General features: G+C 35.1%; 1 protein-coding gene across 6 annotated transcripts in view; it reads left to right on the top strand.

Annotated features, from left to right (window-relative positions):
• The window catches only part of PPP4R4 (protein phosphatase 4 regulatory subunit 4), a 104561-nt gene that overhangs the window by 64600 nt on the left and 12552 nt on the right, over positions 1-27409 (top strand). For 5 of the 6 annotated variants that reach the window (XR_013762054.1, XR_013762055.1, XM_079128635.1 and 2 more), the window contains 9 exons: positions 14313-14418; positions 15796-15943; positions 19257-19401; positions 21752-21793; positions 21881-21955; positions 23586-23655; positions 23960-24046; positions 24333-24426; positions 25521-25591. Coding sequence is in view for 4 of the 6 variants with exons in the window: in XM_079128635.1 (XP_078984761.1) it covers positions 14313-14418; positions 15796-15943; positions 19257-19401; positions 21752-21793; positions 21881-21955; positions 23586-23655; positions 23960-24046; positions 24333-24426; positions 25521-25591 (838 nt within the window). In the remaining 2 variants the exon portion in view is untranslated. The remainder of the gene's footprint in view (positions 1-14312; positions 14419-15795; positions 15944-19256; positions 19402-21751; positions 21794-21880; positions 21956-23585; positions 23656-23959; positions 24047-24332; positions 24427-25520; positions 25592-27409) is intronic. The other variant, XM_079128637.1, reaches the window with a different exon arrangement.

Raw genomic sequence — 27409 nt, 5'->3', positions numbered from 1 at the left:
TTCCTTTTCCTTTTCTTATCTCTTTAATTTCCTTTACTTGCATAATTGCTCTGGCTAGAATTTCTAGCACTATATTAAACAGGAGTGGTGAGAGTGGACATCCTTGTCAAGATTTTAAAGGAAATACTTTCAGTTTTCCCCCATTTACTATGAGGTCAGCTTTGGGTTTTTCACACAGCCTTTATGATGTTGAGGTAGTTTCCTCATGTCCCTAGTTTCTTCAGTGTTTTTATGAATGGGTGATGAATTTTGTCAAAGTCCTTTTCTGCATCTGTTGGAATGACTAAGTGATTTTTGTCCTTAATTCTATTTATGTAATGAATTACATTTATTGATTTATGTTTATTAAACCATCCTTGGAATAAAACCAAGTTGGTTGTAGCATATGATCTTCTTACTATGTTGTTGAAATGATTTGCTAATATTTTATTAAGTATTTTTGCATCTGAGTTCATCAGGGATATAAGGTTTGTAGTTTTCTTTCTTTGATGTGTCCTCATCTGGTTTTGATATAAGTGTGATACTGACTTCACAGAATGAATTTTTAAGTGTTCCATCCATTTTTTAAAAATTGTAAACAAATGGGATACATGTTGTTTCTCTGTTTGTACGTGGAGTAAACGCATACCATTTATGTAATCATAAATTTACATAGGGTAATGTTGTTGATTCATTCTGTTATTTTTCCCTTCCCCCCACCCCTCCCCACCCCTCTTTTCCCTCTATACATTCCTTCCTTCCTCCATTCTTGCCCCGCTCCCTAACCCTAACCCTAACACTAACCCCTCCCACCCCCCATTATGTTCATCATCTGCTTATCAGCGAGAGCATTTGTCCTTTGGTTTTTTGAGATTGGCTTATCTCACTTAGCGTGATATTCTCCAATTTCATCCATTTGCCTGCAAATGTCATAATTTTATCATTCTTTATGGCGGAGTAATATTCCATTGTGTATATATATATATATATACCACAGTTTCTTTATCCATTCATCAATTGAAGGACATCGAGGTTGGTTCCACAATCTGGCTATTGTGAATTGAGCAGCTATGAACATTGATGTGGCTGTATCTCTGTAGTATGCTGATTTTAAGTCCTTTGGGTATAGGCCAAGGAGTGGGATAGCTGGGTCAAATGGTGGTTCCATTCCAAGCTTTCTGAGGAATCTCCACACTGCTTTCCAGAGTGGCTGCACTAATTTGCAACCCCACCAGCAATGTATGAGTGTACCTTTTTCCCCACATCCTCGCCAACACCTATTGTTTCTTGTGTTCTTGATAAACACCATTGTAATTAGGGTGAGATGGAATCTTAGGGTAGTTTTGATTTGCATTTCTCTTATTACTAGAGATGTTGAACATTTTTTCATATATCGTTGATTGCTTGTACATCTTCTTCTGTGAAGTGTCTGTTCATTTCCTTAGCCCATTTGTTGATTGGATAATTTGTATTCTTGGTGTAGAGTTCTTTGAATTCTTTATATATTCTGGAAATTAGTGCTCTATCTGAAGTATGAGTGGCAAAGATATTCTCCCACTCTGTAGGCTCTCTTTTCACATTACTGATAGTTTCCTTTGCTGAGAGAAAGCTTTTTAGTTTGAATCTATCCCAGTTGTTGATTCTTGCTTTTATTTCTTGTGCTATGGGAGTCCTGTTAAGGAAGTCTGATCCTAAGCCGACATGTTGAAGATTTTGACCTGCTTTTTCTTCTATAAGATGAAGGGTCTCTGGTCTGATTCTGAGGTCCTTGATCCATTTTGAGTTGAGTTTTGTGCGGGGTGAGAGATAGGGATTTAATTTCATTTGTTGCATATGGATTTCCAGTTTTCCCAGCACCATTTGTTGAAGAGGCTTATCTTTTCTCCATTGCATATTTTTGGCCCCTTTGTTTAGTACGAGAAAATTGTATTTAATTGGGTTTGTGTCCATGTAGATCAATGGTACAGAATAGAGGACATGTTCCATCCATTTTTACTTCATGGAATAATTTGAGGAGTATTGGCATTAGTTCTTCTTTTAAAAGTTTGGTAGAATTCAGCTGAGAATCTTTCTGGTCCTGAACTTTTCTCTGTTTGAAGGCTTTTTATTTCTGCTTCTATTTCATGACTAGTTCTTGATCTGCATAGGTTTTCTGTGTTTTCTTGATTCAATTTTGGCATATTGAATTTGTCTAGAAATGTATCCATTTCTTCTGGGTTTTCCAATTTATTGGAATATACATTTTCAAAATAGTCCCTAATGATCCACTGGATTTCTGTGATGTCTGTAGTGATTTCTCCTTTTCCATCTGTAATTTTATTAACTTGGGTTTTCTCTTTTTCTTTTGGATATTTTGGCTAAGGCCTTATCAATCTTGTTTGTCTTTTCAAAGAACCATTGCTTTGTTTCATTGATCTTTTGTATTTTTTTAACTCTCTATTTCATTGATTTTTAGCTTTGATCTTAATTATTTCCTCCCTTTTACTGTTTTTGGAATTGGTTGGTTCTTTTTCAAGGGCCTTAAGATGCATGATTAGGTTGTTTATTGGAATCTTTTTGATTTTCTTATGTAGGCACTTACACCTATAAACTTTCCTCTCAGAACTGCCTTCATAGTGTTGCAGAGGTTCTGATAAGTTGTATCACTATTCTCATTTGAATCTAAGAATTTTCAAAATTTCTTCCCTGATTTCTTCTATTACCCATGCATCATTCAAAAGTGTGTTGTTCCATCTCCATATCTTTATATGGTTTCTGTAGGGTTTTGTTGTATTGGTTTCCAGTTTCTTACCATTGTGATCTGATAAGATGCAAGGAATTATATCAGTTTTTTGTATTTGCCAAGAGTTGCTTTGTGACCTGAAATATGAATTCCAAGAGAACACAAAAAACTAAATGAATTAAGGAAGTCAGTATTGGACATGAATGAGAAACTCAATAAGGAGATAGAAATATTGAAAATGAACCAAACAGGAGGATTTAAAATGATGGAATAAAGAAGGTCACTTCTGTGGTGTAAAACCAAGAAATCAGACAGTTTCTCAGCCAGGTGAGAAGAGGGAACTTTACTGGGAATTAATTCTGGACATTCAAAGCAGATAAGAGGACTAGGTTGGATATAACAAAATAAAATTAAAAAATCCTCAGCTCTGCTTCTGCTGGTGGTGGCGCCTGCCAGTGTGATTCCCTCTGCATTAAAATAGTGGAGGTATACATCAATTAAAGGAACCCACATTTTTAGGAGGTCTGAGGCATGTCTGGGTATGGAGAAATCAGAGATCAAAGACTGCCTGAGTAACCTGAAAGGTGTCCTGCACAATATCCTTGTGCAGGAAAGAACCTACATCTCTCCCAGCTGCCAGGAAGAACAGAGGAAGGAACCATTTTACAGCTCCAGTACTGGGGACTGGTAGCTGGAGGAACTGAATCCTAGTAACTTCTGGGCCCAAAATCAGGTCTAGAAAACACACATGGCATGACATAGAAAGTGCCTAAGTGACCAGGAGAAAAATCAAACATGGAGAGGGGTTTATATAAGAGACTACTGGGCAAGGAAACCCACCTAGCCCCTCCCTTTCTGCTCCAGCCCAGGTACTTGAAGGATCAGCTGGGAATTCAAAAGGGCTGGGTAGGAATTGATTGAGTTTTGGAGTCTGAACCTGAGAGTCCAGAAAACATGAAGTTCATGGGTGACTGAGGGGAACAAGGATTGGCCCCTCCCTTCACTACACAAGTGAAACCTGGAGGTTTATCCTGGGGGACAGTCTCCCAGAGTGGTCTGGGAACTGCTTGGCCTTGGAAGTGTGCTGATTTAAAATCTTCAGACAAATTGCCATTCAAGGAAGAACCTAGAGGCTATCTAAACCTAAACCCCTCCCCAAGGAGTCCTGCCTGCAAGATTTCCCCTCACACTCCAGCAACCCCACCTAACACACCTGAGAAGGGAAGCCTAGAATCTTTTGAACTCCAGTAGAAACAATTCTTTAACTCTTCATTGAGATCCTTTTTCTTTCTTTTTTCTTCTCTCTGTTCATTTGTGAATTGATGTTTCATGGACACTTACATATATTCATATGTTTCTTTTTTCTCATTCCTTGTATTTTTTGAAGGAGGTTTATTTTTCATGGATCAGTATTTTGAGGACTAAAATGTTTGATTAGAACATATTGGTTTTGCTCTTATATTCTTGTTTTCATTATGTTGAGTTTTATACCTTTTTTTCACTATTCTGTTTCCCTTGATTCTCTTTGTTTTTTTGCACTGCTAACAACTAATATTTATTGATCTTTCACTCTTCATTTTTTACTTCTGTTTTCTCTCCTCCCTCACAATCATCACATCCTACATCACTTCTTTTCTATCCCTGTTCACCGGTTAAAATTGTAAACCCTTATGTAAACTTACTGTTTTTACTGTGGGCAACAACTGATCATATCATTTTTGCTTATTGTGACAATTAACATTGTAGGTGCCAATGCAGGAACTATTTGGTTTAATGCTATAATTGTTTGCATTGGTTGTTGTTATTACCTGTCTCGCCCCAAACTGTGAGGTACTGGAAACCTTCGGGGAATCATAAGTCCACAGGGTAGAAAATCTGCCTTGAATTCATACTGTTAAATGGGTAGACACACCAACAACCTGAAAAATCCAGGAAACAAATCACCCCAAACAAACCAAAATAATTCAGTAACAGAATCCATCAACAGCACAGTGGAATAAGTGTCAGAGAAAGAGTTTAGAATGTTCATAGTTAAATTGATCTGTGAGGTAAGAGATGAAGATGATGGAAGAAGTGACTTCAGGGAGAAAATAAAAGAAGTGAAAGATCACTTCATTAAAGAGATAGAGATTCTGAAAACAAATCAAGCGGAAATACTCAAAATGAAGTAATCAATAAACCATATTAAAAATTCATTGGAAAGCATCAATAGCAGACTGGACCACTTGGAAGACAGAGCTCTGTTCAGGCAATGAAGGCAAAATAAATAATCTTGACCATAAAGTTGACCATGGAGAAATGATGTTAAGAGACCATGAATAGAACTTCTAAGAAATATGGGATAACATGAAAAGACCAAACTTAAAATTTATCAGGATAGATGAAGGCTTATAAATATAAACCAAAGGAATGCACAGTATTTTCAGTGAAATAATATCTGAAAATTTCCCAAATCTTAAGAATGAAATGGAAAATCAAATACAGGAGGCACACAGGATCCCAAATATACAAAATTACAAGCAGACCCACACCAAGGCAATTATTATGAAAATGCCTAACATACAGAATAAGGATAAAATTTTAAAGTCTACCAGAGAAAAATGACAGGTTACATTTAGAGGGAAACCAAACTGAATCTCAGCTGATTTCTCAACTCAGACCCTCAAAGCTCAGAGGTCTCGGAATAATATATACCAAGTTCTGAAAGAAAATGGATTCCAACCAAGAATACTATACCTAGCAAAATTTAACTTCAGAATTGATGATGAAATACAAACCTTCCATGATAAAAAAAGTCAAAAGAATTCACAGTCAGAAAGCCCTCACTATTAGACATACTCAATAAGCTATTTCATGAAGAAGAAATGAAAAATAAAAATGAAAACCAGCAAAGGGAGGAACTACACTAGAATAATAGTCAATCAAATGAGAATATAACTCAAGTAAAGATCAGAAATAAATCAAAATGGCAGAAATAAAAATCATATCTCAATAATAACATTGAATGTAAATGGCATAAATTCATTAATCAAAAGATGTAGACTGGCAGATTGGATTAAAAAATAAGACCTCACAATATGCTGTCTCCAAGAGACTCACCTCATAGGCAAAGACATACACAGACTGAAAGTAAAAGGAAAGGAAAAATCATATCATTCATATGAATCTCGTAAATAAGCAGGGGTTTCTATCCTATTATCAAATAAAGTGGACTTCAAGTCAAAATTAATCAGAAGAGACAAAGAAGAACATTTTATACTGCTGAAGGGAATTCTATATCAACAAGACATAACAATTGTGAACATTTATGCCCCAATGAAGCATCTACATACTTCAAACAAACTCTTCTCAATTTCAAGAATCACAACACAATATTACTGGTAACTTTAACACACGTCTCTCATCACTGGTTAGATCCTCCAAACAAAAACTAAATAAAGAAACTATAGAACTAAAAAATACAATTAATAATTTAGACTTAATAGACATATATAGCATATTTCATCTATGAATGACTAAATACACTTTCTTCTCAGCAGCACGTGAATCCTTCTCTAAAATAGAGCATATCTTAGGTTCTAAAACAACTTTAGCAAATACAAGAAAATAGAGGTAATACCTTGCATTCTCTCAGATTATAATGAAATGAAATTGGAAATCAATGATAAAATAAAAAAAAAAAGAAGCAGTTCTAACACTGGGGACCAGTAATACACTATTGAATGACCAATAGATAGCAGAAGAAATCAGGGATAAAATAAAAAAATACTTAGAGATTAGGAACACAATATATCAAAATCTCTGGGACACCATGAAGATGGTTCCAAAAAGAAAGTTCATTGCACCGCGCACATTCTTCAAAAGAGTGGGAAGTCACCCAGTAAATAATGTAATATTATGCCTCAAAGCCCTAGAAAAAGAAGTACAAATCAACACCAAAAACACAAGACAGGAAATAATTAAAATTAGAGCTGAAATCAGTGATATTGAAACAAACAAATATTTTTTAAAAAATCAATGAAAAAGTTGTTTCCTTGAAAAATAAGTAAAATTGATAGACCCTTAGCCAAGCTTTTGAAAAAAAGATTCAAATTTCTAAAATTGTGATGAAAAAGGAAATATCACCACAGACACTACTGAAATACAGACGATAATCAGAAACTATTTTGAAAAACTATATTCCCAACAAAATAGATAATCATGAAGGCATTGACAAATTTCTAGAGACATATGATCTCCCCAAATTGACTCTGAATGACAGAAAATTTAAACAGATCGGTTTCAAGCAATGGAATTGAAGATGCCATCAAAAGCCTACCAATAGGGAAAAGCCCAGGACCTGATGGATTCTCAGCTGAGTTCTACCAGACCATCAAAGAAGAACTTACACCAGTATTCCTCAAATTATTCCATGAAGTATAAAAATGGAACCCTTCCAAACTCATTCTATGAAGCTAGTAGCACCCTGATACCAAAACCAGACAAAGACACATCAAGGAAAGAAAACTTCAGACCAATATCCCCGATGAACATAGATGCAACAATTCTTTAAAAAATACTGGCAAACTGCACACAGTAACATTAAAAAGATAGTGCACCATGATCAAATGGGGTTCATTCCAGAGATGCAAGGATGGTTCAACATATGGAAATCAATAAACATAGTTTTGTCACATCAGTAGACTTAAAGACAAGAATCACATGATTATCTCAATAGACAATGCAAAATACATCATCTATTCATGCTCAAAACACTAGAAAAACTAGGGATAATAGGAACATGCCTCAATATTGTAAAAGCTATGTAAGACAAACCTGAGGCCAACATCATTCTAAATGGAGAAAAACTGAAAGCATTCTCTCTAAAAATTATAGTAAGACAGGTATGCCCTCTTTCACCACTCTGTTCAATAGTTTTTTGAAACCCTAGTCAGAGAAATTAGGCAAAAGACAGAAATTAAAGGGATACGAATAGGAAAAGAAGAGCTCAAACTATCCCTATTTGCCAACATGTTTTTATATTCAGAATACTCAAAAAACTTCACCAGAAGATTCCAGACCTCAAATGAATTCAGCAAAGTAGCGGAATACAAAATTGATACCCATAAATCAATGCATTCCTAAATACCAATGATGAATCAGAAGAAAGAGAAATTAGGAAAATATTCCATTCACAATAGCCTCAAAAAATTTTGGGCATCCATCTAAAAAAAGAAGTGAATGACCTCTATAATGAAAACTACAGAAGGCTAAAGAAATTGAAGAAGACTTTAAATGTTGGAAAGATCTCCCATGCTCTTGGTTAGGCAGAATTAATATAATCAAAATGGCCAACATGGTTTTGTGCCTTATGAGGGCCCTTCTCCTGGTTAACTGATGACTACAGCTATGGTTGGAGTGTTTGTTCCCTGTAAAGCTCATGTTAAAAACTACCAATGTGACATGACCTCATTAGGTCATGAGGACACTACCCTCATGGGTAGGATTGGTGCTATTTATAAAGGGATAAGAGTGAATTGATCCTCTCTTTCCCTCTTTTAACTCCTTTACCTTTTACCATAGGAGGATGCAGCAAGGCCCTTGCCAGATAGTGGCACTTGAGATGGACTTCCCTGCTGTTATTACTATAAACCACTAAGTTTAGGTTCATTAAAAACTACCTAGTTTATCTGCAAATTGGTATAATCACTATGAAAAGCAGTAGGGAGATTCCTCAGAAAACTTGGGATGGAACCACCATTTGACTCAGCTGTCCCACTCCTTGGTTTATACCCAAAGGACTTAAAATCAGCATATTACAGCAATGCAGCCACATCAATGCTTATAGCACCTCAACTCAGTATAGCTAAATATGGAACCAACCTAGGTGCCCTTAAATGTATGAATGGATAAAGGAAATGTGGAACAATTATAAAATGGAATATTACTTAGCCTTAATGAAGAATGAAATTATGGCATTTGCCAGTAAATAGATGGAGCTGGAGAATATCATGCTCAGTGAAATAAGCCAGTCCCAAAGAACCAAAGACCAAATATTTTCTCTGATATGCTAATTCATAAGAGGGAGGGCTAGGGAAAAATAGAGGTACTTTGGCTAGGCAGAGGGGAGTGAAGGGAGAGGAGGAGGTATGGGGGTAGGAATAATAGTAGAATGAATCAGAGATTATTACCCTATGTGCATATATGATTACAAGACTTGTGTAACTCGACATCATATACAACCAGATGAATGAGAAGTCAAAAAGCATAACACCAAAAAAAAGCAAGTAACCCAATCAATAAATGGGCAAAAGAACTGAACAGGAACTTCACAGAAGAAGAAATACAAATGGCGAACAAATATATAAAAAACGTTCAACAACTCCAACAACTAAAGAAATGCAAATTAAAACTACACTGAGATGCCATCTCACTCCAGTCAGAGTGGCAAGTATCAAGAATACAAGTAACAATAAATGTTGGTGAGAATGTGGGGAAAAAGTTCACTCATACATTGCTGGTGGGCCTGCAAATTGGTACAGTAGGGAGATTCCTCAAAAAAACAGGAATGGAACCACTATTTGACCCAGTTATCCTACTCCTTGGTTTATACCTAAAGGACTTAAACTCGGCATACTACAGTGATACAACTACACGAATGTTTACCGCAGCTCAGTTCACAATAGCCAAGCTCTGGAACCAACCTAGATGTCCTTCAACAGAAGAATGGATAAAGAAAATGTGGCATATATACACAATGGAATATTTCTCAGCCATAAAGAAGAATGAAATTATGGCATCTGCCAGTAAATGGATGGGACTGAAACTATCATGCTAATTCAAATAAGCCAGTCCCCCCAAACCAAAGGCCGAGTGTTCTCTCTGATATGTGAATGCTGACACACAATAAGAGGAAGGGAGGGAAAAACAAGTTCACTGGATTAGACAAAGGAGAAGGACGGAGGGCTGGGGTTGTGGCTTAATAGTAGAGTGCTTGCCTAGCATGTAGGAGGCATTGGGTTCAATTCTTAGCACCACATAAAAATGAAGGAATAAAATAAAGATCTATCAACATCTAAAACAATAAATAAAAAGGGGGAAGTGAGGGAGATGGGATTAGGGAAGACAGTAGAATGAACTGGACATAACTTTCTTATGTTCATATATGACTGTATGACTGATGAAACTCCAAAGTACGTATAACCACAAGAATGGGATCATCCTGATTGGAATAAGTTATACTGTAGGTGTGTATCATATGTCAAAATATACTCTACTGTTATTTATATCTAAAAAGAACAAATAAAAGAGCTAAACAAATCTTGGAATTGAAATACTCAATAAATCAAATAAAAATGTTTAGTTGAAAGTCTCTTTGGTAGAGTAGACCATGTGGAAGACAGAATCTCAGAACTGGAAGACAAAGTGGCCACCCTTGAACATTCAGACACATTAAAAATAAGAAAATAAATAACCACGATCAGAATATACAGGAACTCTGGGGCACTAAGAGCCCAAATTTAAGAATCATTGGAAGTGAAGCAGGTGGCAAGATACAGGGTAAGGGAATTGCTAACCTCTTTAGGGAAATAATAACAGAACATTTTCTACACCTAGAGAATGAGATGGATCTCCAGATATAGGAGGAGGCATTCAGAACCCCAAATAGACAAGATCAAATAAAGAACCTCTCCCTGACACATTATAATTAAATGCATAACATACCAAATAAGGATAGAATTTTAAAAGCCTTAAGAGAAATATGTCAGATCACTTTTAGAGGCAAACCTATCAGAATCACTTCACTTGGTGAAGATTCCTCAGCACCAACTCTAAAAGCCAGAATGGCTGGGGATGATGCATTCCAAGTCCTGAAAGAAAATGTCAATCAAGATGGCTATATCAAGCAAGACTATCCTTCTAATTTGAAGAAGGAAAAAACCTTCCAATATAAGCATAAACTAAAAGAATTCATGACATCTAAGCTGACACTACAGAACTTACTTAACAAAATACTCCACACAGAAGAAATTAAAAAACAAACTCCAGAGTCACAAATGAAGAAATTTGAATCTAATTTGAAGAGTAACTGAGCAAATGAGATCAAATTAAACATTATAAATATATCTCATTTGAAGAATAAGCACAGGATCAAATTAATCATTATAAATATATCAAAATGGCAAGAATTAATAAGCATCTCTCTGTAATAACATTGATGGTAAATGGTCTCAGTTCTCCATTTAAAAGACATAGGCTGGCAGAATGGATTAAAAAACAAGACCCAACTGTGTTTGCAAGAGATGCACCTTACAGGCAAAGGCAGCCACAGGTTGAAAGTGAAAAGACAGAAATTGATACACAATGTGAATGGAACTGGAAAACAAACTGGAGTAGCTACTCTTATATCTGATAAGGCAGATTTCACACCAAAATTAATCAGAAGAGACAAAGAAGGTCATTTCATAGTGGTAAAAGGAACAATCTACCAAGAAAATATAAAAATAATAAATTTTTATGCCCCAAATATGGGTGCCACTAATTACATAAAAGAGACAATACTCAAATTGAAGCCTCAGATATACCCCAGTACAATAATACTGGATGATTTCAACACATGTCTCTCAACATTAAGTAGGGCATCCAGACATAAACTCCGTAAAGACTCTTTGGACCTGAAAAATATCATAAATCAAATGGACTTAACAGACCTCTATAGAATATTTCATACAACAGTTCAGTACACTTTATTCTCAGCAGCCCATGGAACCTTATTCAAAATAGACTGTGTTTTAGGTCACAAAGCAACTTTGGAGCTTCTAGAGTAATGATAGTAGAAAGAAGTAATCAAATAATAAATATATTAATAGGAGGTTATAAGTGAAGCTTGATCTTAATTGTTTCAGTCTAATTACACAGGCATGTTTGTGTTTAGGATGTGGAAAAATATATAAATTGTTAACTTCAGGAAAGAGAAATGACTTACAATGTAGAATATGAATGAGTGCTTTTTAGACTGAGAGGTTTTTTGTTGTTGTTGTTGTTGTTGTACCGGGAATTGAACCCAGTGGGACTTAACCATTGAGCCACATCCCCAGCCCTTTTAAAATTTTATTTAGAGACATGGTCTCACTAAGTTGCTTAGGGCCTCACTAAGCTGCTGAGGCTGACTTTGAACTCAGAATCCTCCTGCCTCAGCCTCCTGAATTGCTGGGATTATAGGCTTGTACCATCACGACCAGCTGAGAGATGTTTTACTGTTCTCCTTTACAAGGAGATAATTCCACACTCTAAAGCAAATACATAATTATTATAGCACGTTTTCTATGCTCAAACAGGGCACATAAAAACTTATATTTTTAGTTCCATCCTTATAATATTCATTTAATCATTCATTCATTCATTCAACAAAATTTATAGTGTTCTTACTATGTGCCAAGCATTATTCTAGGTGCCAGGAATATAATAGTGAACAAAAAGGCATAGAACCTGTCCTTGTAGAATTTACATTGTACTGGGGGACATTTAACAACATTCATAATTATTCTTTAATATCACTTAATATCCAATATATATTAACAGATAAGCAAATTTCTCCTGTGAACTTTATGATTATTTTATTTCATATAGGATCCAGTTAAGATCTGTACCTTGCCTTTGGTTATTATATCTCTCAGTTCTCTCTCTTTTTTGGGTTATGCTTGGGATTGAACTCACAGCCTAGCACATCCTAAGCAAGTGCTCTACCCCAGAGCTACATTCCCAGCCCTCTAGATTCTCTTTTTATCTAGAACAGTCTCCCTGTCCCTCTCCCCACTTGCTCATAACATGGAATGTGGAAGAAACTGGATGGTTGTCCTGTAGAATATTCTAACTTGCTATTTGTTGGATTGCTGCATCTCTGTGTTCCTAGTAAACTGTAAGTTAGATCTGAGGGCAAGGATTCTTTACAGGTGCTGTTGTGCATTTTATATTACATCACATCTGGGTGGTTGTTCCAATGTTGGTGAGCCAAGAATGGTTTTCTCCCTTGTGAACTCTACTGTGGTCTGCAACAGATTCTTCAACATTCCGAACACCCAGTTTCTTACCAGCTTTTACTCAGCAGTTTTAGCATCCATTAGTGATCCTTGCCCAAATTACTTTATTAGAATTTGTAAGAGGGTGATTTTTAAAAACTCCCATCATTTCTTAGACCTCATTGATGGTATTCTTCTATAAAGAAGTGCTTTCCCTCATCCACCTGTGTATGTGGTTACCCTGAGATACAGGTAAGATCAGGATGGAATCTTAATTCTAATTATCACATTTCAGAACTAAGACTTGGTGCAGTGAACACTTACAAAGGTGATAAAATTAATTTTGTTTTTGTTTTTCTCTCTGTGTTTCTTTCAGACTCTTTTTAAAATAATAAATAATATATTAATTTGCAGTCATTATTCTTTATGTTTAAATTGTTATGACTTCAAGATGGCTTTCATGTTCTTTTGACCTGATAGTATATTTATCTTTGATTTCTGACCCAAAAGGATATTTACCTTATGCTATAAGGTATATATTATATATGAGGTATAAACTATATATAGTTTCATGTGACTAGTATATATGCATTTGAAATTCTTTTATTATACACAAAAGAATAATGTGCTTTTATTTAGTCCACTGTTTATGTAAAATTCATTTTAAACCTTATGTTTCTGATTATATTTTTTAAGTTTTCTGTTCTAAATCATATCAAGTATCCTCTTTTTACATTCAACATGAAATGGTGTCTAGCAGGGTGGGAGTGGCAGGTGTGAAGGGGAGTGGACACGCAGACATTGCCGTCTGAGCACTGGGGCATTTTATTCTGCTTGAATTTCCAGGATTCCCACTGTGATAGTCTCAGTATTCAGTCATTGAGTATTGTGATGTTTTATATGTAATTTAGGATGGTGAATTTGAATTTATAATGGATACAATATACCTGGTTGACTCTTCTCTAATATGTGGTTTGAACATAAACCCAGTAAGTAAGTGGTTGAATTCATTTAGGTTAAGATTCTCATTAGTGGTATGACAGGAATTCAAAGGACAGAGGGATTGGTATACTGGTAAGAGAGAGTGACTTGGGTCCTTTGGGTTCTAAGCTTTGTACCATGGGCCAGAGGTTACAGTGAATGATGCTCAGGTTGAGGAACCAGAAGGATAGAAGAGTGGACCTGACCATGGGGGTCTCTACCTTTTTATTTCAGAATGAGTGGTACATTTTTGGTGATATATCTGACACATGGTATGTTCTCACAAATGTTTGTTGAATGAATGAGTGACAGAATCCAGGAAATGGGGGCCAGAGCCATATTTGAGGAGCATGTCATTTAAGATGATGTGACAAGAAAACAGGAGTCAAACTTGGATGATTTGAAAATGACTGCATCACCTTAACTTTGCACTATGTTGTATTAGTTGATTTGTCTGAGTGATATTAACATTTAATTATGAAGATTCTTCCAGAAGGATGTAAATTTAGTGATTTGAAAGGCAGTGAAGACTCCTTTTAGACACTAACTTAAAATTGATTTGGTGGGGGCAAATTATTAAGAAAATGTATTAGGTTATAGTGTAATTGTCTTTCTTATTTATTTCTTTTAAGAATGTCTTACCTGTCCAAAAGGCAGCTTCACGAACATTATGTGTTTTTCTACGATATAATCGTAAACAAGAACAGAGACATGAGGTCATTCAAAAATTAATTGAACGTAAGTAATCAAATCTCTTATTTTGAAAACAAAAACCAGAAAGTAACCAAGCCAATAGGCTTTAATTAGATCCGAATTGTGTTAGGTATTGTTTTACCAAAAGCACATAGACAAGTGTTGGTACATATCTAATGTGTGCTTTTATTTAAGTTTTGTTGGTTTATTTGTGTTTATTTTGAAATATTCATCTCAGGATCAGATCTGTGTTGAATGAAAATGGTGATTACTTGGAGCCTTCTTTTGTGAATTTCAATACTTAAGAAATTAAAATATGTAAATTTATGTTGAAAGCCTAGTTTCTTCCTTGATGAAACAGTATTTGGGAACTAAAATATGAATAGAATATTTATGAATCCAATCATTTATTTTGTAATTGTTTTCAATATTAGTAGAATTAGTAGAAAAAATTTTTTTCCTTGAATAGAGTATGAATCTAGTGAGTCTAGATGGTTTCACCATCTTAAAAAAATAAATCATTCAACAAATGCAAATTCATTTTAATTTGTTAAGGACTAAGGTGAAGGCAAAAACCTTAGTTAAAGTATTAAGTCTAAAAATAATGTCATATACCTATATATACTTAGTGAATTTGCTATTCATTGAATGTTTTGACTGTTACTTATTGAATAGTAATGGGATTTTCTAGTTATTGGAACTTGCCATTTTGAGCATGTATTGCCACTTTTCAAAAAAAAAAAAGAGTACTTTTATAAAATTTTATTTGAGAAAAATTATTGTCCATACTCTTTGATATTTCTTTTTGTGGTCTATTCTAATGCAATTTTCATTTTCCATGGGTAGGAGCTCACATTTAGAATGTTTTAGTTTGCAAGAAGATTCTATTTGGTTTTAATATTAAGAACTTTTCTTCTGAACATTTATTTATGTGAAAAGAACTTTATTCACTCAAAGCATATTTGAGGAAATAAGAATAATCTGATTATTAAAAGATTTTGAAGTTATATAGTTCTGCACTCAATTCTGAATCATAGCACTAGCATCCTTATATTTTAGGAGGGGTAAGTATGTGCATGCCAGTGGATTGCTTTTCAGGGTTAAATGAGATATCTTGTGTAAGTACTTAGGATATAGTGAGTCATCAAAAAATAGTAGACCTATTATAGTAGACCTTTCGATAATTAATATTTATGGAATTTAATTCAGTGTTAATAACATCTTTTGCTGGTTTTTGAGATGCCAGTAATCTTGGAGTTTACACATATGGGGACTATAATGTGTTTTTTTTCCCTTTTACCTTGTGGATCTGCTAAACAAATTATGGGTTTAAATAAATTTGTTACATATTATGTGTGTTTAATATTGTCATGCATAATTCCATGTAGGAAAAGTTAACTTATGTTTTTGTTGTTGTTCTAGAACTTGGTCAAGGAAGAAGTTACTGGAATAGGCTTCGATTTTTGGACACCTGTGAATTTATCATAGAAATATTTTCCAAATCATTTTTCTGTAAATATTTCTTTCTGCCTGCCATTGAGCTGACACATGATCCAGTAGCAAATGTGAGGTATGTCGCCGATCCCACTCTGTAGGCTCTCTCTTCACATTCGTGTTTCCTTTGCTGTTCAGAAGCTTTTTAATGTGCTGCCAACTCACTTTTTGATGCTTGGTTTTATTTCTTGAGCTTTAGGAGTCTTGTTAAGGAAGTTGGTGTTTGTACCAAAGCAATGGGGTATTGACCCCATATGTTTTCTTCTAACAATTGTGAGGTTTCTGGTGTAATTCCTATCTTTGATTCATTTTGATTTGATTGTTGTGCAGGGTGAGAGATAGGGATCAAGATTCATTTTTCTACATAGGAATATACAGTTTTCCCATCATCATTAGTTAAAAAGGCTGTCTTTTCTTCAATATATAGTTTTTGCATCTTTGTCAAGTATCAAATGACTTTTAAGTATGTGGGTTTGCTTTCTGTTCTATTTCATTGGTCTTTGTGTCTGTTTAGATGCCAGTGCCATGCTGTTTTTATTACATAGCTCTGTAGTATAACTTGATATCAGGTATTTTGATGCCTCATACATTGCTCTTCTTGCTCAGGATTGCTTTGGCTATTCTGAATCTTTTAGTCTTCCAAATGAATGTAGGACTCTTTTTTAGTTCTGTGAAGAATATCATTGTTATTTAGATGGAAATTGCATTGAATCCATATATTGCTTTTGGTAGTATAGCCATTTGACAATATTAATTCTGCCTATCCAAGAATGTGGGAGGTCTTTCCGTCATCTGAGGTCTTCTTTAATTTCTTCCTTCAGTGTTCTATATTGCAGAGATTTATCACCTCCTTTGTTAGATTAATTTCTAAGTATTTTATATCTAATTTTTGAGGTACAAAATCAACTTTCCATGTGATAAATCCACTTATAAAAGCAATTGATAAAAATAATTTGAAAGAAAATGAATCATCTGTACTTGGGTCAGTGTGACGAACAGCAGTGCAGACTCTTAGAGAAAGCCATCTGCTAGTTCAGAAATCAAGTGAAGATTAATCAAATATCACTCCATGAATTTGGGGTGGGGTAGAAGATCATTGCATAGGAATTTATCTTGGTCCTCACTCTCCTGCCTGGTCAGCTGTCAGCCAAAGATGCATCCAGCAATACCAAATACTACCTGGCTTTTGGGTACCAAAGCCTTTACCTAGTGCTTTAGGGATGTGCAGATAGGATGAAGGCTACCACAGGCTAGAGTGGTAGGATCACGTAGGTCAAGAGGATTGTTTCTGGAGCCACACTGTCTGAGCTGCAATTATACTTCTACACTGGCTGTGTATCTGTGGGCAAGTCATAAGACATCTTTGTGCACTAATTTCCTTAGTACTTAATTGATAGGCTATTTTAAGGAATACTTACCTGTGATAATTTACACAAAGTACTTTGCTTACCAGAAATGTGTGGTCCTTAATCTCAAGAATTTGATAAAGTTACGGGCCCAGGATTCTTATAGAGATTCATTACTGCTGCGCCTTTTGTAGCTTATTTGAATATGTTTTCTAGACATTCCATGTGTAAAAAAAAAAAAAAAAAAAAAAAAAAATGAAGCATGCATAGACTGTCAAGTGTTTTTATTCTTCCCTAAGTGAATGTTCAAAAATTAAATTAACTGAGTTTAGATAATATAAAGGCTAGGAAAACCCTGCTGGTATTTAAAGAAGTCTTTCCTCAGCTGCCAGAAACGAAATGCTTTCTCCTGGGAGCACTAGGACTCCTTGGTTGGAGAAAGTATCACTGGTGTTTGTTGTGAGTGCTGGGTGAGAGCATGGCCATTATTACTGTTCAGTGCTGAACATGCTAGAGAAAGACCTGCTTTACCCTTTTTGATACATAAACAGCAAATTTTGTAATATATGAAGACTTCTCAACTGAAGATTCTGCTTAAACCATCCTGGAAACTCTCCAAATGAGATGTAGCTATCTCAAAGCTTGCAGTAGAAATAAAAAGTTGAAATCTGGAGAGCACACAGATGAATGAATGAATACAACAGTCATGAGAGAGACAGCCGCCCAGCATCTCTGCCCCAAACTGGCTCTGGCAGAGATGTGGAGTTTAGCAGAGCAGAATGTTTCCTCGGTGCCACCTCCTCCTGGGAAGGTGTTCTTTACTTTTCAGGTTCCCTCTTCCTGCCCAGTATTAGTCATCCTCCTTGCTTCTTCCTAGTTGACCTAACCTAGACCATGTGTACTCTAGAAGGTTTCCTTTTATCTCTCTATTCTCTCAAGGCACTTGGCACCTTGGCAGTCTCTCAGATCTCATGGTTTGACTGTCACCTGCATGCTGAGAGTGTGTGACTTTATCTCCTGCAAGGACAGCTATCTGGACAACAGCCCATGTGGCATTTCCATTGCATATCTAATAGGCACCTTACAATTAGATTTACTCTGTTCAGAATTCAATCCTGATCGTCCTTAACTTGCTTTTGCTCCTTCTGCAGTCTTCTGCATCTCAGTAAACAACCATTTCATCTTCTCACTTGCTCAGGTCAAAATTTTAACTCCTTTTCTTCCCTGTCATTGCACCTCCAGTCTTGCAGAATATATCTAGAATCCAGCCACTTTTTATGCCCTCTGCTGCTGCCTCTCTGTGCAGTTGACCATCGGCTCTTACAAAGGCCTTTTCTCTCATTTCTCTTTTCTCCTTTACCGCCTACAATCTAATCTCAAAACAGCAGCCAGATGATATGACATTTCTCACTGTACTTAAAATAGAAGCTAGTCTCCCTACTGTGATCTGCAAAGCCACGAACTGGCCTCTTGTCACCAAAGTGAGGCCTCCTGCGAATCTCACTTTGACTGTTCTCACACAAGCCAGTTTGCTAAGGTGGACCACTTACTAATTTGGGGCAACACCAGAGGCAATGTCCCTGTAATGCTCCTCTCCAGATACTTTTGTGGCTCATACCCTGCTACTCTTCAGGTCTTTGCTTAAATGTCTTATTTCCAGTGAAACCTTCACTGATCTCTCACCACCTGCTTCAAAGTTGACCCATCCCTTCCTAGCACCCCGCTCCCATCTTGTTTCCCTGATTTGTTTCTCTGTAGCACTTAAACAGCTGCAAGACAAAAATTGTGCACATTTGTTTATTCTCTCTTCCCTGTCCCTATCCTGGAATGTGAATTCCCTAAGAGCAAAGAATATTGTTGATTTTATTCATGTTCATAGCTCAATATCCAGAATGATGAATGTTAGACACATAATAGGCACTCCACAAATATTTGTTGCATGAATAAATGAATTCCCAGGCTATCTCACACTTGAATTTTCTTTGTTCCATGTTACTATTAGTCTGAATCATCACATTGATTCTAAATGTTAACTTATTACAGAATGAAACTTTGCTATCTGTTACCCAAAGTGAAGTCAACGCTGAAGATTCCTGCCGATAAGCATCTACTTCAGCAGTTAGAAATGTGTGTGCGAAAACTGCTGTGCCAGGAAAAAGACAAAGACGTTCTGGCTATTGTGAAGAGAGTGAGTGTCCCTCTTGCCACAGCCTTGTGTTTTCTGCATTTGCATAGTATTAAGTGTGGCTTCTCTACTTTAGCTTGACAGGGTAGCAGTTTGTTAAGATATTTATATCCTTGCTAAAGTAGTAATAGGTAAGTGATTTGTTTGGTGTGTGCTACAACTGAACATGAAAGTTCCTTCTGAAGGGCCATTAGATGTTGAGCTCCTTGGGGAGCGTGGCACATGGTGCTCAGTGAACATTGCTCAATTAATAATGAATGCTTCACTCACCAGATTTTCCTCAGAAGTGATTACACTCCAGTAAATTTGGTTGGTAAAATTGAAAAGTCATCTCTTATAGAAACAGCCTTGGAAGGGTCCTCAGAGTTACTTCAGTGGTCAGCTTGACTTATAATAGCCCTTGACCTAGAAATTCTGTTTTTGCTGAAGAAGGCTTTAGTAAGTGGCAGAGCCAGGACTTGAACTGAGAGCTGGTACTGACCCCTTGACCACATTTCTTTTAAAATACTGTAAAATTTGTTATTTTTGTTTTGTTTTGTTTTGTTTCAACATGAGGTCTCATTGTTTGGATTGTTTGGGAAAACTAGAACAATAAGTATTTGGGTTAGTAAGCTCAAATCTTAAAATGCTTTATAGTTTTCAAAAAACTTTGCTTAATATATAACTGGAAACTCTGGAAATGAGAGCATTAGAAGACTTGGATCTAAGATCAAACCAAATAAAGTAGTTACTTTTATGAAGCTGAATATGAACTTTGGGATAGTTTTTGAGCATTTATGTTTTTGTGAGAGAGATTAATTCATTAATGTTGTAAATAAATTAGCACCATTGATAAGAAAAACAAAATCCTGTGATTTTTCCCTTTTATTCTAAAGATTATTGCCAGATGTCATGAGGAACTTTATTAAAGTGATTTGATAACAATATTAATCAGTATAATAATTTACTGAAATGTGAATTCCTCTTTCCTCAGTAGAAATAACCAGAAATACCCCCAGCTAGACAATGCAGGTAGATCTAAACATATACACATGCATGCACATTTGGTTCTACCAGACTGTTCTGTCCTTAATATTTATGTATAATTATTTTAACTTGTCAAAATAATAAACTTGAGAGACTAGGTTACTTTTCCAAAAGACGTTATTAATTCAAGAGATATAATAAGGTGGGGTGGATCTCCTAGAAATCAAAGGGAGATCAGTAGAGAAAAGGGATGAAGATGGGAAGTAGGGAGGGAGGGGGGAAATGCTGGGGAGGAATATTGGTTGAATGATATTGTTACATTGTGTACATGAATGAATATGTAGCAACAAAACCTCTCAATATGTACAAAAATTTTTTAAACCTGCAAAAAAGAGAGATTATAAGCTACCCCCAAAAATAGGTACAACAATGACATAATTAAATTAGTACATTATTAATCCACAATGTGTTATTCTGGAGTGTAGCTTTTATTTTAAGCCCACTTTTCGCAGTGAAGTCAGTCTGTCTCATGAAAATCCTGTAGTTAACATTGATCAGGCTGAGGTATTATTAATATGGGAAACTGAGGGAGCTGCACTGAGCTTGGAGATAAAAATGGAATAGTTTAGCCTAACCAGTTTTTTAATATGGAAAGTAATTTTATCTAAAAGGGATATTTCATGGCATAAAGCATACATTTTTGGAAATTTGGTCATACAATAAAGTGTCAAATCTTATATGTTTGCAATAGATAGCTTTGGGCTTATGAATATATAAATTTACTTTAGGGATTAGGTTTACTTTTGTAGAATAAATTTTAGGAGTACTCTTTCTGTCAGAAATAGAACTATGGATTAGATTGACCATTGTTTGATTAGAATTATGTTTTCAGACCATTGTATTTTGAAAGACATACTGAATTAGGAGAGAACTTTTAGAGCAAAGCCTTTTCTATTGGTCAGACTATTGAAATGATAAACAGTCTCTGTGGAAAGGACCTCAGAATTTTAATCCATTTGAGAGCTTGCTCCATGCATATTTAGCTAAGAGACTTTTTAACATTTCAAAAACTATATTCTATTTCTGAAAGTTCAGAAAAGATTGGCACTGGGAGTTAGAAATTGTATGCATTTAGTTTTTAAAATATGCCTCTAGACTTGCTCTTCTTAATGTTAAAAACTTTGAAATGTTAAAATAGGTTCTGGCACTAATACACAGAAGTTGATTGTACACACCATGTAGAACTGGGTAGAACCACAGTTTTCTATTTAGCCCTGCTCCTAGCCTGGTAGTCTTCCCATTGACCCTTCTGGGAAGGAGTATCTGAGAAACAGTTGATTGCTTGAATTTAGTTACTGTTGAATAATTCTAAAAACTTCCTTTCCAGACTGTACTAGAGTTGGACAGAATGGAAATGTCCATGGATGCTGTAAGTGTACTCTCTTTACCTTATATTGAAAGAAATGTTTAAACATTGGCACAGAGTCATCACGAATGTTTGGCAATGTCTTTACAGTTTCAGAAAAAGTTTTATGAAAAAGATTTGTTGGATCAAGAGAAAGAAAGAGAAGAACTACTTCTTTTGGAAATGGTATGTTTTTGTTTTTTTTTTAACACACACACACACACACACACATATACACATGCTCTTTTTTGATCAGTGTTAACTGACTTTCTTATTAAACTTAAAAAATAATTTATCATATTACTTTTTTTCTTCCTAATAACTTAAGAAGCATTTTGATTTTCTGAAATCTATTTTTATTAATTGGGGAAATATACTACATTTTAGAGCCTTAAAAAACCCTTACTATATAACAGTAAAACCAACATACAATTAACTGCATATATTTAAAGCATACAGTTTGATGAGTTTTGATATATGGACCTACTTGACCCTGTCACCACCATCAAAGTACCAAGCATTTCCATTCTCGCACGTTTTTACATGCCCTTTGGTAATTTATATCTTCTCTTCTAGTCCCTAGAATCCACTGAGCTAGTTTCTTTCACTAAATAGTTGCATTTTCTAGTATTTTTATAAATTGAGTCATTTGTCATTCTTCTTTCCATCAATGTAATGATTTTGAGATTCATCTATCTATTGTACGTATCAATAGGTCTTTTCTCTTTATTTCAGGGTAGTATTCTGTATTATGCATATACAACAATTTGCTTTTGTATTTAACTTTTAACAGACATCTGGGTTACTTCTAGTTTGGGGATATTACAATAAAGCTGCTGTAGCTATACTAGTGGGTATATAATAGTGTCTCGATATGGTTTTAAATTGTATAAACCTGGTGCCTAAAGATGTTGAGCATCTTTCCTTTTGCTTATTGGCCCCTCGATGAAATTTGTTTTCAAAATTTACAGCACATGGTTCTTATTATTATTGAGATATAAGAGTTCTTTGTGCATTCTAAATACAACTCTTGTTAATCTGCATATTATAAATATTTTCTTGGAGTCTGTGGTTTATCTTTTCATTTACTTAGTATTTTGAAGAACGTAAGTTTTTAATTTTGATTTAACATAAGTTTTTAATTTTTTCTCTTTCATTCTGTTAATATACTGAATTATACTGTTTTTGTAAATAGCAAACCAGTTTTATGCTGGGGGCATAAACCTACTTGGTGATGACATAGTGTCCTTTTCTTTCTCTATTTTGGCCAATGTTTTTGTTAAGGAATTTTACAATCTGTATTCATTGTTTTCATAGTGAAATTGGTTCATAATTTTATTTTTTGTAATTTTTTGGGTCAGATTTGGTATTAGAATTAGTCTGGCCTCATAAAACAAGATGGACACTGTTCCTGCCTCCTCTATTTTCTGACAGTTCGTATAGACCATTTTCTTTTCTTTCAATCTTTTTAAAGAAAAATATTATTTTTACCATTTATCAATTAGAAATTGAAATAGCCAATGCTAACATATGTTTTGCTTATGAGCATTAGTAAATACCTTCTAGAAAATAAAGGCTTATTATAACAATGATGCAAAACTCAATGTTTCAGTTTGGTAAACCAGAAACTCTGTAGATTTGTAAAAGAGCACAAATTTGGAAGGATAGTGAGTTCTTTAGACACAAGTATGGAAAAACTCCACTTTTAAAAGACAGTTTTCCAAACTAATTGTATCTCAGAAGCTTGATTCTCACCAGAACTTCCTAACTCTGTTTAAGCTTTTCCTTTAATATGAGGACATTCTTCTCCTAACAGGAGCAATTAGAGAAGGAGAAGCAACAGAATGATGGAAGGCCCCCGGGTGACAAGATCTTTGATAAGAAACGTAAGTTGTTTGTGAAGATCGCTTGCTTGGTGTAGCACAGATGCTGGGAATACATGAATAAACGGCAGCAGCCAGTGTAAGATTCAGACCCTTCCATAGGGAAGTTGGAGTTGGGTAATAGCTGTAGGATTGTGAAATTGGTCACTGAATAGCAAAGAAAACATGGAAGTATATAAAATAATACTGTTTGGAAAAGAATGCTGCTTAACTAGGGTCAGTGATTCCTATTTTCTTTGTTTTACATTTGTGAAGATTAGTTAGGACTCAGAGGAAGTTATAAAACTTAAAACAGAGTTTGTTTTAGGCAGAGACACTAAGACACTGACGCAAAGTCTGCCCAAGAACATCCCCATTTCTGTTCCTGGACCCTCTTCTAGCACCCCGTCAACAAGTAAGAAATGATTTTTTTATGTCTTTCATAAACTTTTTTTGTTTAAAAAAATCTGCTAGATAAGATATGTTATCCTGAAACATCTTTTGGCCTTTTACTGTTAATCATTTTGGTGGTTCTCAGTGGGTAGTGTGGGTAAGAGATGCTCCATTCTGCTCGAACTAGGAAGAATGCTCAGTCCATCTGTGTTTTATTGAAAATGATCGGGGTTGGGGAGGAAGTGGGGTGGGGGCAATGAGGGTGGACTGAACAATTGCATTTTCCTTTTTTCTATTTATCACTCTAGGCAAAGAAATCAAGAAATCCAAATTGATTCGAAGCCAGTCTTTTAATAATCAAGCTTTCCATGCAAAATATGGCAACTTAGAGAAATGTACTAGGTATGACCTGTTAGCTATTCACTTTTAACTTTGTATTTTATGGTCACGCATATATATTTATGTGAAATGTTTACATTATTATAAAAATCAGAATTAATCTTGTGGGTTGTTTAAATAAAGCAATAAAGTATTCTCATCTATAAAGACTATTACACTTAAAATTGGGGCTGTGGATGTATCTCAGTGGCAGAGCACTTGGCTATCATGCTCAGGGGCCTTTAATTCAATCCCTAATACTACCAAAAAGAAAAAGGAAGTGTCCCAATTTGCATAAACATTGGTGTCTTGACATTCTAGGAAGAATACTGCCAGGACACTAAATAAGAACATCATGGAATCCATGTGTCATTTATGAGAGGGTGGCACTGTATCACATTGGATGGGCATGAGGATGCCTCCATTGCTAAGTGGCTGTGGATACCCATTTGCTATTAATGCTATTTTCCTGCCTATAAAGAAGCCACTGGCATGTTGGTACAGTAAGATGGTCACAAGAGAGTTCTGACAATAGGCAAATGTCTGGTTTCAATTTTTTAGTCTAGGAGATAAAATTATAAATAGTTAAGATCAGGAGAGAAGTGGCACAAATTAAATTACCATGCTTTAAGCAAAGTAATTTTAAGAAAACATAAATGTCTTTAAAAGCATTCATATCTCAAGATAAATAACATGTTGCAGAAGATTTTTAGCTGTAGTTTGGGGAAGTAGATCCAACTAGAGTTCCCAGTCAATAGGGTGATATTAGGATGCACAGAGGGGAGAGACTATGACTAAAGAGAAGTTATTTTCAGGAAAATTTTACCCATTTTAGCTGGGTTGGATGAACTCTAAAGAAAAACTGTGGTTCTGATGAAACAAAAGTTTAAGGAAATGCCTTTAATTTATAGATGTAAGTGTCCTGAGGCATGGAATGTAAAAAGAGAAAGAGAGAGAGAGAGAGAGAGAGAGAGAGAGAGAGAGAAATAAAAGCAGAAAGCATGTTTTATAAGTGGTAGAGGGAAGCATTTACAAAACAAGATTAAAAGCCAAAGTGTAGCGATCCACGGCTGAGAAGCAGTTTTCTGTATTTTAACTGGAGTCATGTTCTTTTCCAGTAAGAGTTCTGTAGCAGCATATGCACCCTCTGTCTCAGGGTTAACAAAGACTTCTGTGCTTTCACTAACGGGTAAGTAGTCATCTAAACGCTTTGAAAAAAAGTTCTTAAACTTAACAAAATATTATTTTCTTTAAATGACTTAGTTCTTTATTTCTAGATAGTTTTTCCTAAATTTATTTCTTTATCAAAACTTTGAGAAATTAAACTTTTCCCTAGCAATTGAGAAAATGCTGGACTGTAGTCTTTTGTTTTTACTGTGTCAAGATTCAGAGCTTAATACTTAAAGGCAAGTGTGATAGAATGGCTTCACTGTGGTCTCAGGGCCTACTGAGGCATAGACCAGAAGTTTCCCAATTTTAAGGGAGTTGAAAGCAGTAGGGAGTCACTCTAACTTATGTGCAGCTGAGCATTCACCATCTTATGTGTATGATAGTTTGTTCCAAGTGTTGGCAAACTTCAGTAAAGGGCAGATCACAAATATTTCAGATTGGTCTTTCACAATTACTCAACTCTGATGTTGTAGCATAAAACTAGCCAGAGATGATACCTAATGAATTAGCATGGCTGTGTTCCAATAAAATTTTATTGACAAAAATAGGCAGCAGGGAAGATTTGCCCAAAGGCTGTAGTTTGCTGACCTCTGGCTTGTATAATAGGAAGATAGAATTACATGGTGAACACAGTAGAGTATAATGCTAAAAATTACTGATGGCTGTACATGTATTTTTAACTTTCTGCTTTGGGAATATTTTGAAAGTTGTAATAATGATTGGTGGTAATTTTTTTAGTGTAGATGATGGTTAATCTGCTAAATGCTTTGAAATTCTTATGGGCCTAATTATATTTCATTTTTAGGTTACATTTTGAATATTCTGTCTTCCCCTTACTTGTGTTTAATTCTAATGAAGAATATGTATACTCATTGACTGTTTTATTAACCGTTTTTCATTTGTTAGAACAGAAAATCATTCTAAAATTAAAGCATTGATATCCATATGTAGTATATAGTGTGGTTTTACAAGGTGGACTATGGTCATCACAAGAAATCTGAAATACTTCAAAGGTAGACAGTTGTTGAATTACAGTTATCATATCTTGAAATCAGGGTTATAAGTAATAAAACTGTTGATTCCTTTTATTGCAGCAAAGCAGTGAATTCCTTAGGATGTACTTATTAAGGAACATTTAGTGTTCAACAATTTATTTACAATACAGAGTGCCTTTAAAAATTTTAGATGCATATGAAAAACAGTTTAAATTAACTCAACTTCGAGTTAATGGTACAAATGATTATAGGAGTCTATAAGGGATTCTTCAGATGTGGATGGGTCGACCTGTCCTCTTGGGGATTCCTTCACCAGCTACAAATAGGCATCTTTACTCATAAATTGTAGCAATTTCCCTCAAGAACCATCTCTACCTAAATCACCAAGAATATTGATTTAGAACGCGTTTTTTAAATTATATGTTAATTTCTTCAGTTTTTATTTTGCTAGGTCTTAAGTGATCTTGAGAATCAAGAGAGTGGATATGGTTTATAGACACTAAAACTTAACATCCAATGTCTTAAATAAAAGCCTGTATCTTATAAGGGTAACTCTTTGTACTAAAATATTTGAAAAAATTCTATCTTAAGGACTCAGTATATTTTGGGGGATGCCTATAAGTTGAGTGAAATATCTCCTAAGGTTTTGGGTTGAGATAATGTGCTTATTATCTGTTATTATGTATTACTTAATGAAAAACATACTGAAGAAAAAGTCAGTATATAATCACACATCTTAGCAATAAAGAGAAAATGGAAGCAAGTGTCTTTTAACAAGTATATGAGGTGTTGACAGATTATATTTAGTTGTGGGACTCACAGTGGGCTGTCATTTGAGCTGA

The sequence above is a fragment of the Sciurus vulgaris genome (genome assembly GCF_902686455.1).
Source record: "Sciurus vulgaris genome assembly, chromosome: 2".
NCBI classification, from domain to species: Eukaryota; Metazoa; Chordata; class Mammalia; order Rodentia; family Sciuridae; genus Sciurus; species Sciurus vulgaris.
The sequence above is the reverse complement of the archived record's forward strand: the minus strand, read 5'-3'. Positions and strand labels throughout refer to the sequence as shown.